This window comes from Bolinopsis microptera, chromosome 3 (assembly GCF_026151205.1).
Source record: "Bolinopsis microptera isolate Bmic1 chromosome 3, MBARI_Bmic_1.0, whole genome shotgun sequence".
Taxonomy (NCBI): domain Eukaryota; kingdom Metazoa; phylum Ctenophora; class Tentaculata; order Lobata; family Bolinopsidae; genus Bolinopsis; species Bolinopsis microptera.
The window spans coordinates 20733517-20747684 of record NC_087074.1 but is presented as its reverse complement, the minus strand read 5'-3'; the positions used below and the strand labels follow the sequence as shown (position 1 = coordinate 20747684).

At 37.0% G+C, this 14168-nt stretch overlaps 1 protein-coding gene across 1 annotated transcript; it reads right to left on the bottom strand.

The window, feature by feature from the left end:
• Positions 1 to 1622: 1622 nt before the first annotated feature.
• Positions 1623 to 2948, bottom strand: LOC134813285 (17S U2 SnRNP complex component HTATSF1-like). Its single transcript, XM_063820975.1, has one exon. The coding sequence runs from the start codon at positions 2946 to 2948 to the stop codon at positions 1623 to 1625; it is 1326 nt and encodes a 441-aa protein (XP_063677045.1).
• Between the last annotated feature and the right edge of the window lie 11220 nt (positions 2949 to 14168).

The window sequence follows — 14168 nt, the reverse complement described above, 5'->3', positions numbered from 1 at the left end:
ATAACGAAATATTTTCATACAATATAACAATTTAGATAGTTAAAATAGGTCTTATAAAAACAGCAAACATCATCGGATGAACTCCAAATAATGAAGACGGAAAATGACTGTCTTATATATGGTTATGACATCCCTTAGAAATGTTCACAAAATAGTGCTGACGTGACATGCTATAAAATACTCAAAAATCCAGGTACAGAACTGCACCACAAAGCCATTATTGTACAATAACCAGAATTTGAAGTTCAAATTTCAGAACAACGATGTAGTTTTCCTTGGCACAGCATGGTCACAACGGTTAAAGGATGAGGGGACCTTAGAAAAAGTTTTTTTCTCGTGCAAATCCTTTTATTACATTAATCGTATAAACCACTTTAGTGAAATCCGCAAAGTTGTATTTCATTCGCGCGCCGAGATATCCAGCCAAAACAATTTGAACCTGTGACGTCAATTATGTGAGTTGCTCTGATCCGCGCATATAGAAATACAGGTAAAATGAGCGTGCGGGCCGACTAAATTACTAATTAAGAATAAATTAACAATTTACGATACTAACGAGCCTATAACCAATGGAGAGGAGACTTTTTATGACCGGTTGAAAAAAGAATTATCATCCTACGATAACCATGAGCCGAGATACACCTGGAATAAGATTGAAGTCACACAGAAAGGCATGTAAATTATGTATATTTATAGCTCCCAACGTAACACCTAGCAACTCCCTGTTTCGTACCACAGTTGATATATCAACATGTCATATCAACACAACACGGTCCTAATAAAAATGGATCGGGTAGGTATGAAATGCATGTCTTCATTCCAGTTGGACAAGCACCAAGCACCAAGCTTTTAAGTTCTAACTCACTATGTGACACTACTTATAACGTAAGCAAGATTTGCAACTATTACACCAAGCAATATTATACCAAGCATAGCAGACGAACACATCCACATTCGTTACGCTTTACACTCAAGTCACAGCAAACTAAAACGGTAAATTATAAATGAGTGTACAACTAAAGGCCGGTACACGCACAGTGTCAAACCGCACGTGCGTACTCAGATAGGACTAGAGGCGCCAAGGGCTAGCTGGTAAAATGTCTTCTACTACATCATACATTCTTTTTAATTGTGTCCATATCGGGTTTCAAACAAGTCAAAACAAAATAGCAGCTTGTGGTTTAGTTATCGGATGCTACTTATCTTAGCTATTTATAAATATAAATACCTACTACAACTACAAGAAAGCCTTTCTGAGTTACATTTAACTATTATTATTAAAGAGAATTATTCGTAACTTAGACTAATTCAGTGCAACCAAAGATACCGCTCTCGCAAACGCCAAAGGTAACACGACGTAATTAAAACAGAACAGAACAAAATGTTGACACGAGCAAAGGGTGCGCGCGCACGTTGGTCTTAACACATAAGTGACGTCACAGCCCAAAATTGCTATCAGCCAATAGGAGCGCGGCGTGATATTGCACGAATTATCGATTTCACAGTCCGGCGTATTTTTTGATTCTACACACTTTCACAGGACTTAAACGCGAATATTTGGAAGTAAATTCTAAGGTCCCCTCATCCTTTAAATTGAGAAGAATTTGAATTATACAGGATCACTATGCTGTAATATTATGATCTTCAGTATTTACTGATAATTGTTCTGAAGGTTTGTCTGAGGGAGTAGCAGGGGCAGTCTCATCCACTTCCCCATCTCCAATGAACTTGTGCCAGCTGGCTAACCTAACTTCACGGTCTTTAGCCGTTTCTTCTATCGCATAATCGGTCACACCATCCCACTGGTGAGCTTGTATTTGCTGGCCACCAAACCACCTTTTGTCAAAACCTTTGACTGCATCCTCAGCAGCTTCGTGAGTATCAAATTTAACTGAGACTACACCATCAGGATGTCGATCAAACAGAAAAACCTTTTTCACTGGTCCAAGCTTCTCACATTCTTGTTTTATGTCATCTCGAATTTCAGTGATCATACAAGCATCTTCGAGAAACTCTTTAGGATCGAAACAGTGTTTCATGATGACAATTTTGGCGTGTTTTGGTCGTAGATCATTACCACCAGCCCTATCCCTCCAATCTAACATATTATCTTGTTTCTTACGCTTTTTCTTATTCTTATTGTTTTTCTTCTTTGGTTTTAATTTAGGGTTGAATTCACCTTTCAAAACGAAATTCGCCTGTTCAACTTTCACTTTATGAGTTGATCCCGGAAGCTTAGTTCCGTTTAACATTTGAATTGCCAGTGGTATTGACTCTTTTCTATAGTAACAGCACTTTGCATCACCTTTAAAGTTTCCTTCGTCGTCGGTATACATTTTGAATCTTTTCTTCTCGGTGTCTGGGTCCTCCATAACTAAACCATACTTCCCAACTAATGCAAGAAATTCATCAGAGTTCATCGACAGAGGAAGTCCAGACACATAAATCCATGTGTTCTTATCTGCATCCATTTGAAACCATTCAGGTTCCTTTTTCTGTTTCTTTGGCACAGATTTTTCTTCGACAGTTTTTGAACAGTCACTTTCTTCATTTTGATCAACTTGAACAGTGTCCTCTTTCTGTTCAGAAATAGGTAAAGATTCCTTGACATCAGTTGACTCCACAGATTTGGTGTCCTTGTCAGGACTTGAGGACTGGTTGTCTTGGGTCACACCATAACTCATTTGATATGCTGCCAAAAAGTCTTCTGTGATACGTGGAAACCAGGCCCTCTGACTCTCATCCCATTCATAACATGTACCATCATTGGGATCAGAGTAATAATGTCCTGCTGCAATTTTTTCTTTTTCTCTGAGTTCAGCCTGTAACTGGTATTCAAGTTCATCTTTAGGAGGAACTATGTCTGGTCTTGTAGTTGTTTCTCTCACTACAGTTATCTTATCTTCCCCTTCGTCCGATTCATCACTTGAGAGACCTTTCTCAGCCATTTTTCCTGAGGTTAAATAATATATTAATTCTGCAAGAAGTTTATTATTATCAAACAGAATCATAGACAAAAAGAATTAATAAATCTATAACACAGTAAATATTCAAAAAATATATTTTAAGAATAAATTCCTAACATGAAGATCCATTTCTAAAACTGAAAATAAGTTTGTCCGTGTTGAATCAAACAAATCTCTTGGAGATTTTTATAAAATAGAAACAATATACACAGATAAATTCAGTAATGGTACAGGGTGGGCCAAAAGTCAGTGTGAAACGTTGGCCTTTTAATAGCTCAGTCACAGTGGCCAATTGAAATAATTCCGTGCTCCAATATCCTTACATGAGGGTTACACATATTCGTCAAGGAAACCCTGCCTTCTAATCCGTCAGGCAGACCCACCTGACAACCACAACACTAGATCAACCAAAATTGTTAACATTTTAACCCCAAAGTTAACAAAAGATTTTGACTGCACAAATGTTATTTTCCAAACATTATAACCGGCTGGTCACACACATCTCAATTAAATTCCCTAGGCTACTGTTTTCCAAGTCTTGTCCTGTGAGTAAAGTATGCGTGAGAAAGTTTTAATAAAATAAATGTATATTTTTGAATTTTCTAAATTTAATCTGAGAAGTTTAAGTAAAACAAACTGCAACCTATAGTAACAACTATAAACAGAACCCCTAATGTCTACTGACAAATTTCTTCTAGTCCTAATATGAGCCTTGTCTCTAAAAACCTAACTGAACTAGCGTTTCGGTGTGTGCAAAAGCTTTAAGGCATGCGCAGTCCTTGCCCCGTTTGTTACCTGTCCTTCCAAACCCAAACTAGCAGTCAAGGACAAATTTAGAGTTAACATTTGCTGACCGAAATAACAAAAAATTATGGAGTGTAATGAATTATTAACCTCAATTTTATTTACCTCAATGTTGTATAGTCAATTTTGTGAAAATCGGTTAACCTCAAGTATTAAAAAAAGTTAAGCAGCTACAAATATGTGAATAGCAGCAATGTTTTTGTCATCAAAAATTATATTGATTTAGAAAATAATATTTTGGTCGATGTTTTTGACCCCTTAACCCCCCCTCTGGCCTTAATCTTCACTTCTTCACCTTTCCATGGACCTAACAAAAGGAGGGGGAGATCTGTGAACTCTCGTAGTCAGGAAGTGAGAACCGATTAGCCGGAGCCTCAACCATGTGTGAACAGATTCCAGATTTATATATTTTTTAAGTGATATTTAATAAATGATTAAAAGAAGCAATTTTAAAGTTGCCATAGTAAAGCCTTTAGGTCCAAAAATATACCCATTATGCTCAGTTAAAAACAACTCTAAATCAGTAGGCTGTCACTCTATTAATGCACCACACCGCTTCCTCCACTGCACTAAAAGTTATACAATAAATTCTACAATCCTAATTTTGTATCGTGATGGAGACCGGTGTCCATACAAAACATTTACTAGGTTGCCGTTTGGTGTGAGCAATAGCGAACAGCACGCACACCCCTTTGCCCCGTCAACCTATATCTAATCTATTTAAAGAGTGACAACCATACTACACATTGAATTAGGATTCCTTTAAATATCAAATTGATTTATTGTAAACTTGTTTACTCTGTAATAAATGGCATAAAATTGAATTTTTGTTTAACTGAATTTTTTGTTTAACTGATTACTTTTTGCTCATCAACTTCACTCCTTATCTCTTTAATCGCTGCCGTGACTTTACTGGGCCGCGCTCAGCCTGTCATTCCGCCTAATCTCTATTCGGTTGTGTTTATGAACATAATAGCCTGAGGTCCCCAGGTAACCGTGACTAGGTCGTCTTCTCTTTGGCTTCCTGTAACATCAATTAAGGGCTAGTGGTGGTGTTTGTCGTACGTTTCGCAGTTGCGAATGCCGGTCCATCGAGGAACATCTTTTTACTTTGCTTTGTTTTTTAAAAATTATAAAGTATGATTAGTCGGATATAATAATGGGTTCAAACAGTTCCCGAAACGAAAAAGCAATCATTTGATTTTTGTTTCGGCGACTGAATCGTCGATGGGCCGGCAAATATTTGTTGTCGAGTAGTGTTGAATACTCATATTAACATGATTATTGATTTAATTTAGGAATTGCTGCCGAAAAGATGCCGCGCGCGTTCAGCGTACGGCTTTTCGTTTTTGATTTTACAAAGCAACTTTTAATGATTATTAATGGAATTATCGGATATTTATAATTCAATATGTATTGATTCTTCTGTGGAAAATAAAAATTGTATTTTACTTTAAAAAAATTGTATTTTACTTAATACAAATTTATGATTGAGATAAATTTTCGAGCAGTATATATATGATATAGTAAAAAGCGTATTTTATCGTTGCTCTGCGAAACAAAGCAACGATTGACGATGCGAAGCAAGAATGCTAGTTTGCGCGGCGCGGCGAAGCGGCGAAGTCCTCCAAGAGCATATCTAATTTTTAGGAGTTTATTATCTGATGTTTATGTTTAAGTATGTTTATTATGATATTATTATTCATTGTAATATGGCAATAAAATTTAAATTTTGTTTTACTTAAATTTAAATTATTTTTTTTAAATAAGGCACGATAAAGGCACAATAAAGGTTTTATATTAACACAAAGTTTTTTTAGACCATACTCTGAGACATGAAGTTGGTCTTCCTTTTGACCATTGTTAATGGTCTGGCCCGACCCGTAGCACTTGCCATCGGGCCATTTGAGAAGAAAGCGGCGCGCGCTACTTCGAAGAAATTTAGACGAGTAACATCCGTCAATCTTCCTTCAGTGGGTTAGGAGAGTCTTGGGGTGGCCCGGCAGCAGAGATGGCACGGCCGGAAACGTTTCCAGTGTTGTTTACAGTGAAGAGGGGCCGGTACCCAATTTGTCTCCACTAAAAGAGAACTAAATGACTTATTAAGTCACTTAGTTTTCTTTTAGTGGAGACAAATTGGGTGATTTCCGAAACAAATTGTTTTGTTAGATCACTTAATGGGCCAGGAGTTGGAGTGGGCAGGGAGACGACGATCTTAGCACTGGAGCTAGAGAGGAGTGTGTCAATGGCTTTTTTTGCATCCTCGACTGCTTTATTGTCTGTGATTTCTAACTGGTTGTTAGTTATGACGGACTTAAATGTATGGGTCAACTACTGAAACTGTATTGTTTACTATCTTATTCATTATACTGGACATGAGATGACGAAGTATCTTAAGCAGCACTTTATACCTCCACTTAGAACTTGATTAGTCACGAACAATAGAATCATAAAAAACCAATACAATAAAACATCTTGATCAATAAATGCCTAGCAGCACCAGACAGCGGCCGTGTACCTTTTTCGACTCCACGGAGTCCCTGTTGGACTTTTGTTTACTTTTGTTAATAATCGGACCAACCTTTCTTTCTCGAAACATGTATCCTATTGTATTTCATTATAGTATTAAGATGTGAAGATATACTAAATATTACAACGAAATAGAGGTATACCAAATTGGCCCTTGATATTAACTATAACCGTGTCGATGGTTTTAAATTTTGTATGTTGTAAGTATTTTAGTTTGTGAAGCGTTTACTCCTCCCCCTCAGCAAGACAGTTAGATTGTAGATTAATCTTACTATGTATAAAGCGAGACGATATATATATATATTTATCCGTGCCATTTTACTGACACCACGGCATCAACTTTAACACGACTTTCTGCAAAAACCGTAAAATATATACAACTGAAACTTTTTGACTGGGTCAAAAAAAAAAAAAAAGGGGGTCAAATGACTGGGTCAAATGCTTTAATGGCCTTCAAATCAGCATGAAAAAATAAAAAATTGGCCAAGAAATAGGAGTTTTAAAACCCAAAATTTGGACCCCCAAGTGGTGTCAAAAACGCGAATTAAATAGGTAATAATTGTTTTAGTCTCTTGAGTCTTGACACCACTTAAGGGTTAGACGGGTTCCTGCTAGTGATAATAATTGTCAAATGACGTTATATATTATATAACAGTTATAAATGTTCAATAGTTGTAGAGCGATTTCAAGAGTAGTGGTCCACAGGGGTCCGAAAAAGCCGTACAGGCACTTGGGTCCTTATCCTTGTCACTAATCTCAATTGGATTCGGTTTACACAAAACATGAACATTTAGACGTACACATTGACACGATATTTATTAGAAAGCCGCGCCGCATAAGAACGGATGCGTGCAGGGGCTGGAGTACGCTTGTATGTAGATTAATGAAATGTTGCATTGTAAATATTTAGAATTGACGATATATTATGATCTAATAGTAAATTTTACAAAGCTGGCTTTGGATTTAGGTAAGATTATAATTTATTTAAAAAAACCACGGATAGTTTTAAATTTATTTCTATTTGTCGTATAATCATATTAAACAAGTTAATCCTGTTAACTTAAAAGTTATTCTTAAAAATTTTAAAATTAAGAAGATTGCTCTATGACTTAAAATTTAAAATTTAGCAAAAGATATCTAATTTTTAAATAATAATAATAATAATAATAAATTAATGTTATTTTTATACAGCACCAAAAGGTTAAATAATTTAAATTTAACCCTTATGCACAGCTGTAAATGATACTTAAATTAACGAGAGTGTGCATCTTTGCCTTAGACGGAGGTGGAACAAGAAACTGTTCAGAAAACAGGAGATAAAAACTGTAAAATATAACGTGACTAAATAAGGCAGATGCACCTAACAAGCAGATATCCAAGAAGGGTTAGCAGGTTTTCTAACAGAGGGCTAAAGGAAAGGATAATGACTACAAGAAATCGTAGTATGAAACTCAGCAGCCTAACAAATTTAAAAATCAGGTTAATAAAAATGAAATTCCCTGATATATTAAAAATTCTATAAAAACTCTATAAAAATTCTTTAAAAAATCCATAGAAATTCTATAGACTCCAAATACACAAACAATCTGAAGTTTCCAATATACAATAAAAATTGATTGAAAAAGTTTACTGCAGAACAGTAACTGATGATAAAGATTATATCTGAAAATCCAATACAGTCATACCAAACAATCTGGGCAACATAAAAGTAGAGACAGTGAAAAAAGAGAAGAAAAAAGATGCTCTAGTACTTGAGACAAAATACAAAGAATAAGGTAGCTTTCTCCCGGGTAAAATAGTTGGTTACAGTTTATGACAGTACTGGCATGACCAATTTTATTGTGGCTGGTAAAAGGACCCAGTTGCCTGTAAGGGCTTTACCGAACCCCTGGTGACCACAATGTGATAGGATCAGGCCAGATGTTTCTATGTAGAGCAATTTATTCATTTCGGAGCTATGGTTACGTGGTATAGCTGGTGGTCATGTTTAAAGGTCAGTTTATCCTTGTGTGCTAATTATCCATCCAGATGCTTAGTGATGTGAGTAAATCATGCCCTTCTACGATATATAACGTTTAACTATAAATTTGTTTTTACCACAGAAACTGTGGCACTCAGGTCAAGAATTAAAAATTACTCTTATTGATAGTTAAAGCGTGTTTTTTCCCCAGCACTACTACACAACAAAAACCTGTCGGCCCATCGAGGAAACACGGTCGCAGAACAAAGAGCCCAATTGTGCTCCTCTATTCTGCGATCGTGTGTATTTACTATAAACTAGCTAAATGCAGTTAGTAAAATTTTCTGGAATCATTAAAGTCGTTTGATTAGTTTATGTGTCAAAGTAATGTCACTGGTGCGATCACATAGGTGAAAATTATACCACCGCTAATTCGCAAAGTTTTGTATTATATGGGGTTAATATTTCGAAAAAAGGCACGCGCTGCTTAGAAAAAATGTAAACATGCACTATCTGACAAATTAACAACGATCTTATTATATGGTGTTGGTATCGGTAATTTCTGGACTCCCCTCTTGAAATTGTTGTTTTCTTGTGGTTGTTTTTTTTCACATAGAATAACTCATTTTGTTTTTAGTAGGTGGTCCATAAAAACAGGAATGGTACAGTAAATAAATCTTCGTTAAGTTGGCATACCTTCTATCCAAGGTCATTAAGTTTAGCACATTATAAATGATAATGGAGGATTGAGATTTGAAGTTCCGTAATAAAATGTTTATTAATCATCCCTTCTAACTGTGGTAATCCGTCGTCATCTGTCTGCCATAGCGCAATGATCTGGTTTGTATCCATTTTCCGAAGATCATCTTGATCTCTGTCTAAACTTTCCGTTGTTCACTCTTACAGTTACTCTAACAGCCCAATCAATTTTGCTGCCTTTTTTTTCAGTTTGAAGTATGCTGACCTATTAACATAAAAAAGTGTATTTCTGTTTGAACTGTCAAGTGTACTTGTTGAAAGTGAATATCGGAAAATAAATTCAATATATTTGTAATATTTGTACAAGTTGGATCAATCAAGACAATAAATTAGAGAAAGGAGAATCTAAAGTAGCAAGCCAAGCTGTAAAACTCTTCTTGTTAACCAATTAAACAAATGAAGGAATGGTTTTTGAATCATTAAACTGACATACAAATTTCTAGAATGTGTTAAAAGAATCCCGAACTACAAAGAGATAATGACTGAAGAAACAGTTCCATTAACCCTTCAGCTAGACCAAACAGGTTAGAGACTGGAGTAATGTCTGGAGATATCGAACCTTCTTAAAGTAGCACAACCAACACTAAATTACATATCTATGGATATACTTCTACATTTTATAACTTTGTTTATGTTACACATGGTAATCACTACTTTTCAGTGGTCGAATCTTCAAATAATTCAAGACATGATTCAGAGCTGGCTACTTCTAGTTCCCATCAACAAAATACAGGTTGGTTACCATCTTATTCTCTTTCTCTAACCCTACCTTACTTTCTTTCTCTAATCTAACCTACCTTACGTTTCACCAAGATGGATATATTTCTACAGTCTATAACTTTGTTTATGTTACACATGGTAATCACTACTTTTCAGTGATCGAATCTTCAAATAATTCAAGACATGATTCAATCTACTTCTATTCCCTCAACAAAACTTTTGGTTTTTGCTTAAATGCACTGCGCTCATCATGCCTCAATAATCTAATCCTTACCTTCTCCTCCTCCAAACTACATCTTCCTCCACACCTCTCCATATGGGAGGAGGGGGGGTGGTGGGGTAGGGGGTCTTATTTTGGGGGGGGGCCGTTTTTTTTTTTCTTACTCTTTTTTTTATTTATCCTGATCTTCTTCTCCTCGCTTCCCGCCTTGTCCTTCCTCAGTCCTCTTTCCCTCCTTTCCCTCTTTTTTTCTTTTTTTTTTCTTCCCTCCTACTCTCTCTTCCATAGATCCTCTCTTTCCTCTTAGATCTTCCTATCCTTTTTTTTTTTTTATCTGGGATGGGCCTGGGGTCCTTAGGAGAGGAGGAAGGTGACCTCTAGGGGGAGGACGGCGTGAGGACGAGGAGGAAGAGGCCCTGAGTGGTCCTGGATGTAAGAGAGGTCCTTGGGCGTTAGGACCCCAGAGATGTAGAAACTCCCCACAGAGGACAGTGAGAGGTCTCCCTGGGACTGGGCCCCCAACGCCTCTGGACGGGTGGGGGAGGAGAAGGACATGTTTTGTTTGGATAGGGTAGTGGAAGTGAAACAAACATGTTCCCCCAGGGCCCTGCGGCTATGGGGGTTGTTCTGTTGTTACTGGGGGGGGGGTTCCCTTGGATTTTTCATTCTTCATGTAAGAGACCCTGCCGGGCTGGGACCCCCTGGTCGCCCCTGGTGCTGCCCAGGCTGCCCAGGAGTGGTACTTTTGTTTTCCCTGAGTATTTAACTGCATTGAGAGAGCCCTCGCTGTTTATCACTTTCATTGCTGAGCCTGAAAGCGGTCCGGGAGCTGAGGAGGAGTAGTAGGGAGAAGGACTGATGATGGAGGGACGGCGGCAGAGGACTGAGGAGTTCCGGAGACCCCGGGGAGGAAGGATGAAGAGTAGGAGGAGGAAGCATATAAATGTTATATCCCTTTTTGTCCTTTTTGTCCCTTTTTGTCCCGTTTTTGTCCGCTCTATTTTTGGGTCCGTTTGTGAAAATAATTGGGTAACGAACGAAACAAAAAACAAGATCCCCCCTATTACAGCAAAATTGAACATTTTAATTTAGCAATTTAGGTGTCCATTAATGTCCCCTATGTTCGTCTATGTCCGCCTAATGTCCGTCTATGTCCCGCCATGTCCGCCTATGATCCGCCTAAGTCCGCTATGTCCCCCGCCTATTCCGCCTATTCCTGTCCTTTTTGGCTTCTATGATGACAAGCGACATAGACGGACGTGCACCCCCCCCCAACCCCCCCCTTGATTGTGCGTAAAATAAATATTTGTTTTTTTTTTTTATTTTAAAAAAAAAGAAATACACTTTTTTATGTAATAGGTCACATACTCAAACTGAAAAAAAAGGCACAAAATTGATCGGCTGTTAGAGTAACTGTAAAGTGAACAACGAAAGTATTAGACAAGACAAAGATGATCTTCGAAAATGGAATACAAACCAGATCAATTGCGCTATGGGCAGACAGATTACGACGGATTACCACAGTTAGAAGGGATAGATAATAAACCTTTTGGGAACTTCAAATCTCAATCCTCCATTATCATTTATAATGTGCTAAACTTAATGACCTTGGATAGAAGGTATGCCAACTTAACGAAGATTTATTTACTGTACCATTCCTGTTTTTATGGACCACCTACTAATATAAAAACAAAATGAGTTATTCTATGTGAAAAAAAACAACCACAAGAAAACAACAATTTCAAGAGGGGAGTCCAGAAATTACCGATACCAACACCATATAATAAGATCGTTGTTAATTTGTCAGATAGTGCATGTTTACATTTTTTCTAAGCAGCGCGTGCCTTTTTTCGAAATATTAACCCCATACAATACAAAACTTTGCGAATTAGCGGTGGTATAATTTTCACCTATGTGATCGCACCAGTGACATTACTTTGACACAATATAAACTAATCAAACGACTTTAATGATTCCAGAAAATTTTACTTACTGCATTTAGCTAGTTTATAGTAAATACACACGATCGCAGAATAGAGGAGCACAATTGGGCTCTTTGTTCTGCGACCGTGTTTCCTCGGTGGGCCGACAGGTTTTTGTTGTGTAGTAGTGCTGGGGAAAAAACACGCTTTAACTATCAATAAGAGTAATTTTTAATTCTTGACCTGAGTGCCACAGTTTCTGTGGTAAAAACAAATTTATAGTTAAACGTTATATATCGTAGAAGGGCATGATTTACTCACATCACTAAGCATCTGGATGGATAATTAGCACACAAGGATAAACTGACCTTTAAACATGACCACCAGCTATACCACGTAACCATAGCTCCGAAATAAATAAATTGCTCTACATAGAAACATCTGGCCTGATCCTATCACATTGTGGTCACCAGGGGTTCGGTAAAGCCCTTACAGGCAACTGGGTCCTTTTACCAGCCACAATAAAATTGGTCATGCCAGTACTGTCATAAACTGTAACCAACTATTTAAAAATTAGATATCTTTTGCTAAATTTTAAATTTTAAGTCATAGAGCAATCTTCTTAATTTTAAAATTTTTAAGAATAACTTTTAAGTTAACAGGATTAACTTGTTTAATATGATTATACGACAAATAGAAATAAATTTAAAACTATCCGTGGTTTTTTTAAATAAATTATAATCTTACCTAAATCCAAAGCCAGCTTTGTAAAATTTACTATTAGATCATAATATATCGTCAATTCTAAATATTTACAATGCAACATTTCATTAATCTACATACAAGCGTACTCCAGCCCCTGCACGCATCCGTTCTTATGCGGCGCGGCTTTCTAATAAATATCGTGTCAATGTGTACGTCTAAATGTTCATGTTTTGTGTAAACCGAATCCAATTGAGATTAGTGACAAGGATAAGGACCCAAGTGCCTGTACGGCTTTTTCGGACCCCTGTGGACCACTACTCTTGAAATCGCTCTACAACTATTGAACATTTATAACTGTTATATAATATATAACGTCATTTGACAATTATTATCACTAGCAGGAACCCGTCTAACCCTTAAGTGGTGTCAAGACTCAAGAGACTAAAACAATTATTACCTATTTAATTCGCGTTTTTGACACCACTTGGGGGTCCAAATTTTGGGTTTTAAAACTCCTATTTCTTGGCCAATTTTTTATTTTTTCATGCTGATTTGAAGGCCATTAAAGCATTTGACCCAGTCAAAAAGTTTCAGTTGTATATATTTTACGGTTTTTGCAGAAAGTCGTGTTAAAGTTGATGCCGTGGTGTCAGTAAAATGGCACGGATAAATATATATATATATCGTCTCGCTTTATACATAGTAAGATTAATCTACAATCTAACTGTCTTGCTGAGGGGGAGGAGTAAACGCTTCACAAACTAAAATACTTACAACATACAAAATTTAAAACCATCAACACGGTTATAGTTAATATCAAGGGCCAATTTGGTATACCTCTATTTCGTTGTAATATTTAGTATATCTTCACATCTTAATACAATAATGAAATACAATAGGATACATGTTTCGAGAAAGAAAGGTTGGTCCGATTATTAACAAAAGTAAACAAAAGTCCATCAGGGACTCCGTGGAGTCGAAAAAGGTACACGGCCGCTGTCTGGTGCTGCTAGGCATTTATTGATCAAGATGTTTTATTGTATTGGTTTTTTATGATTCTATTGTTCGTGACTAATCAAGTTCTAAGTGGAGGTATAAAGTGCTGCTTAAGATACTTCGTCATCTCATGTCCAGTATAATGAATAAGATAGTAAACAATACAGTTTCAGTAGTTGACCCATACATTTAAGTCCGTCATAACTAACAACCAGTTAGAAATCACAGACAATAAAGCAGTCGAGGATGCAAAAAAAGCCATTGACACACTCCTCTCTAGCTCCAGTGCTAAGATCGTCGTCTCCCTGCCCACTCCAACTCCTGGCCCATTAAGTGATCTAACAAAACAATTTGTTTCGGAAATCACCCAATTTGTCTCCACTAAAAGAAAACTAAGTGACTTAATAAGTCATTTAGTTCTCTTTTAGTGGAGACAAATTGGGTACCGGCCCCTCTTCACTGTAAACAACACTGGAAACGTTTCCGGCCGTGCCATCTCTGCTGCCGGGCCACCCCAAGACTCTCCTAACCCACTGAAGGAAGATTGACGGATGTTACTCGTCTAAATTTCTTCGAAGTAGCGCGCG

What these genes read in the sequence shown, in the direction of transcription:
- LOC134813285 (XM_063820975.1), bottom strand. Translation starts at nt 2,948, where the DNA reads ATGGCTGAGAAAGGTCTCTCAAGTGATGAATCGGACGAAGGGGAAGAT.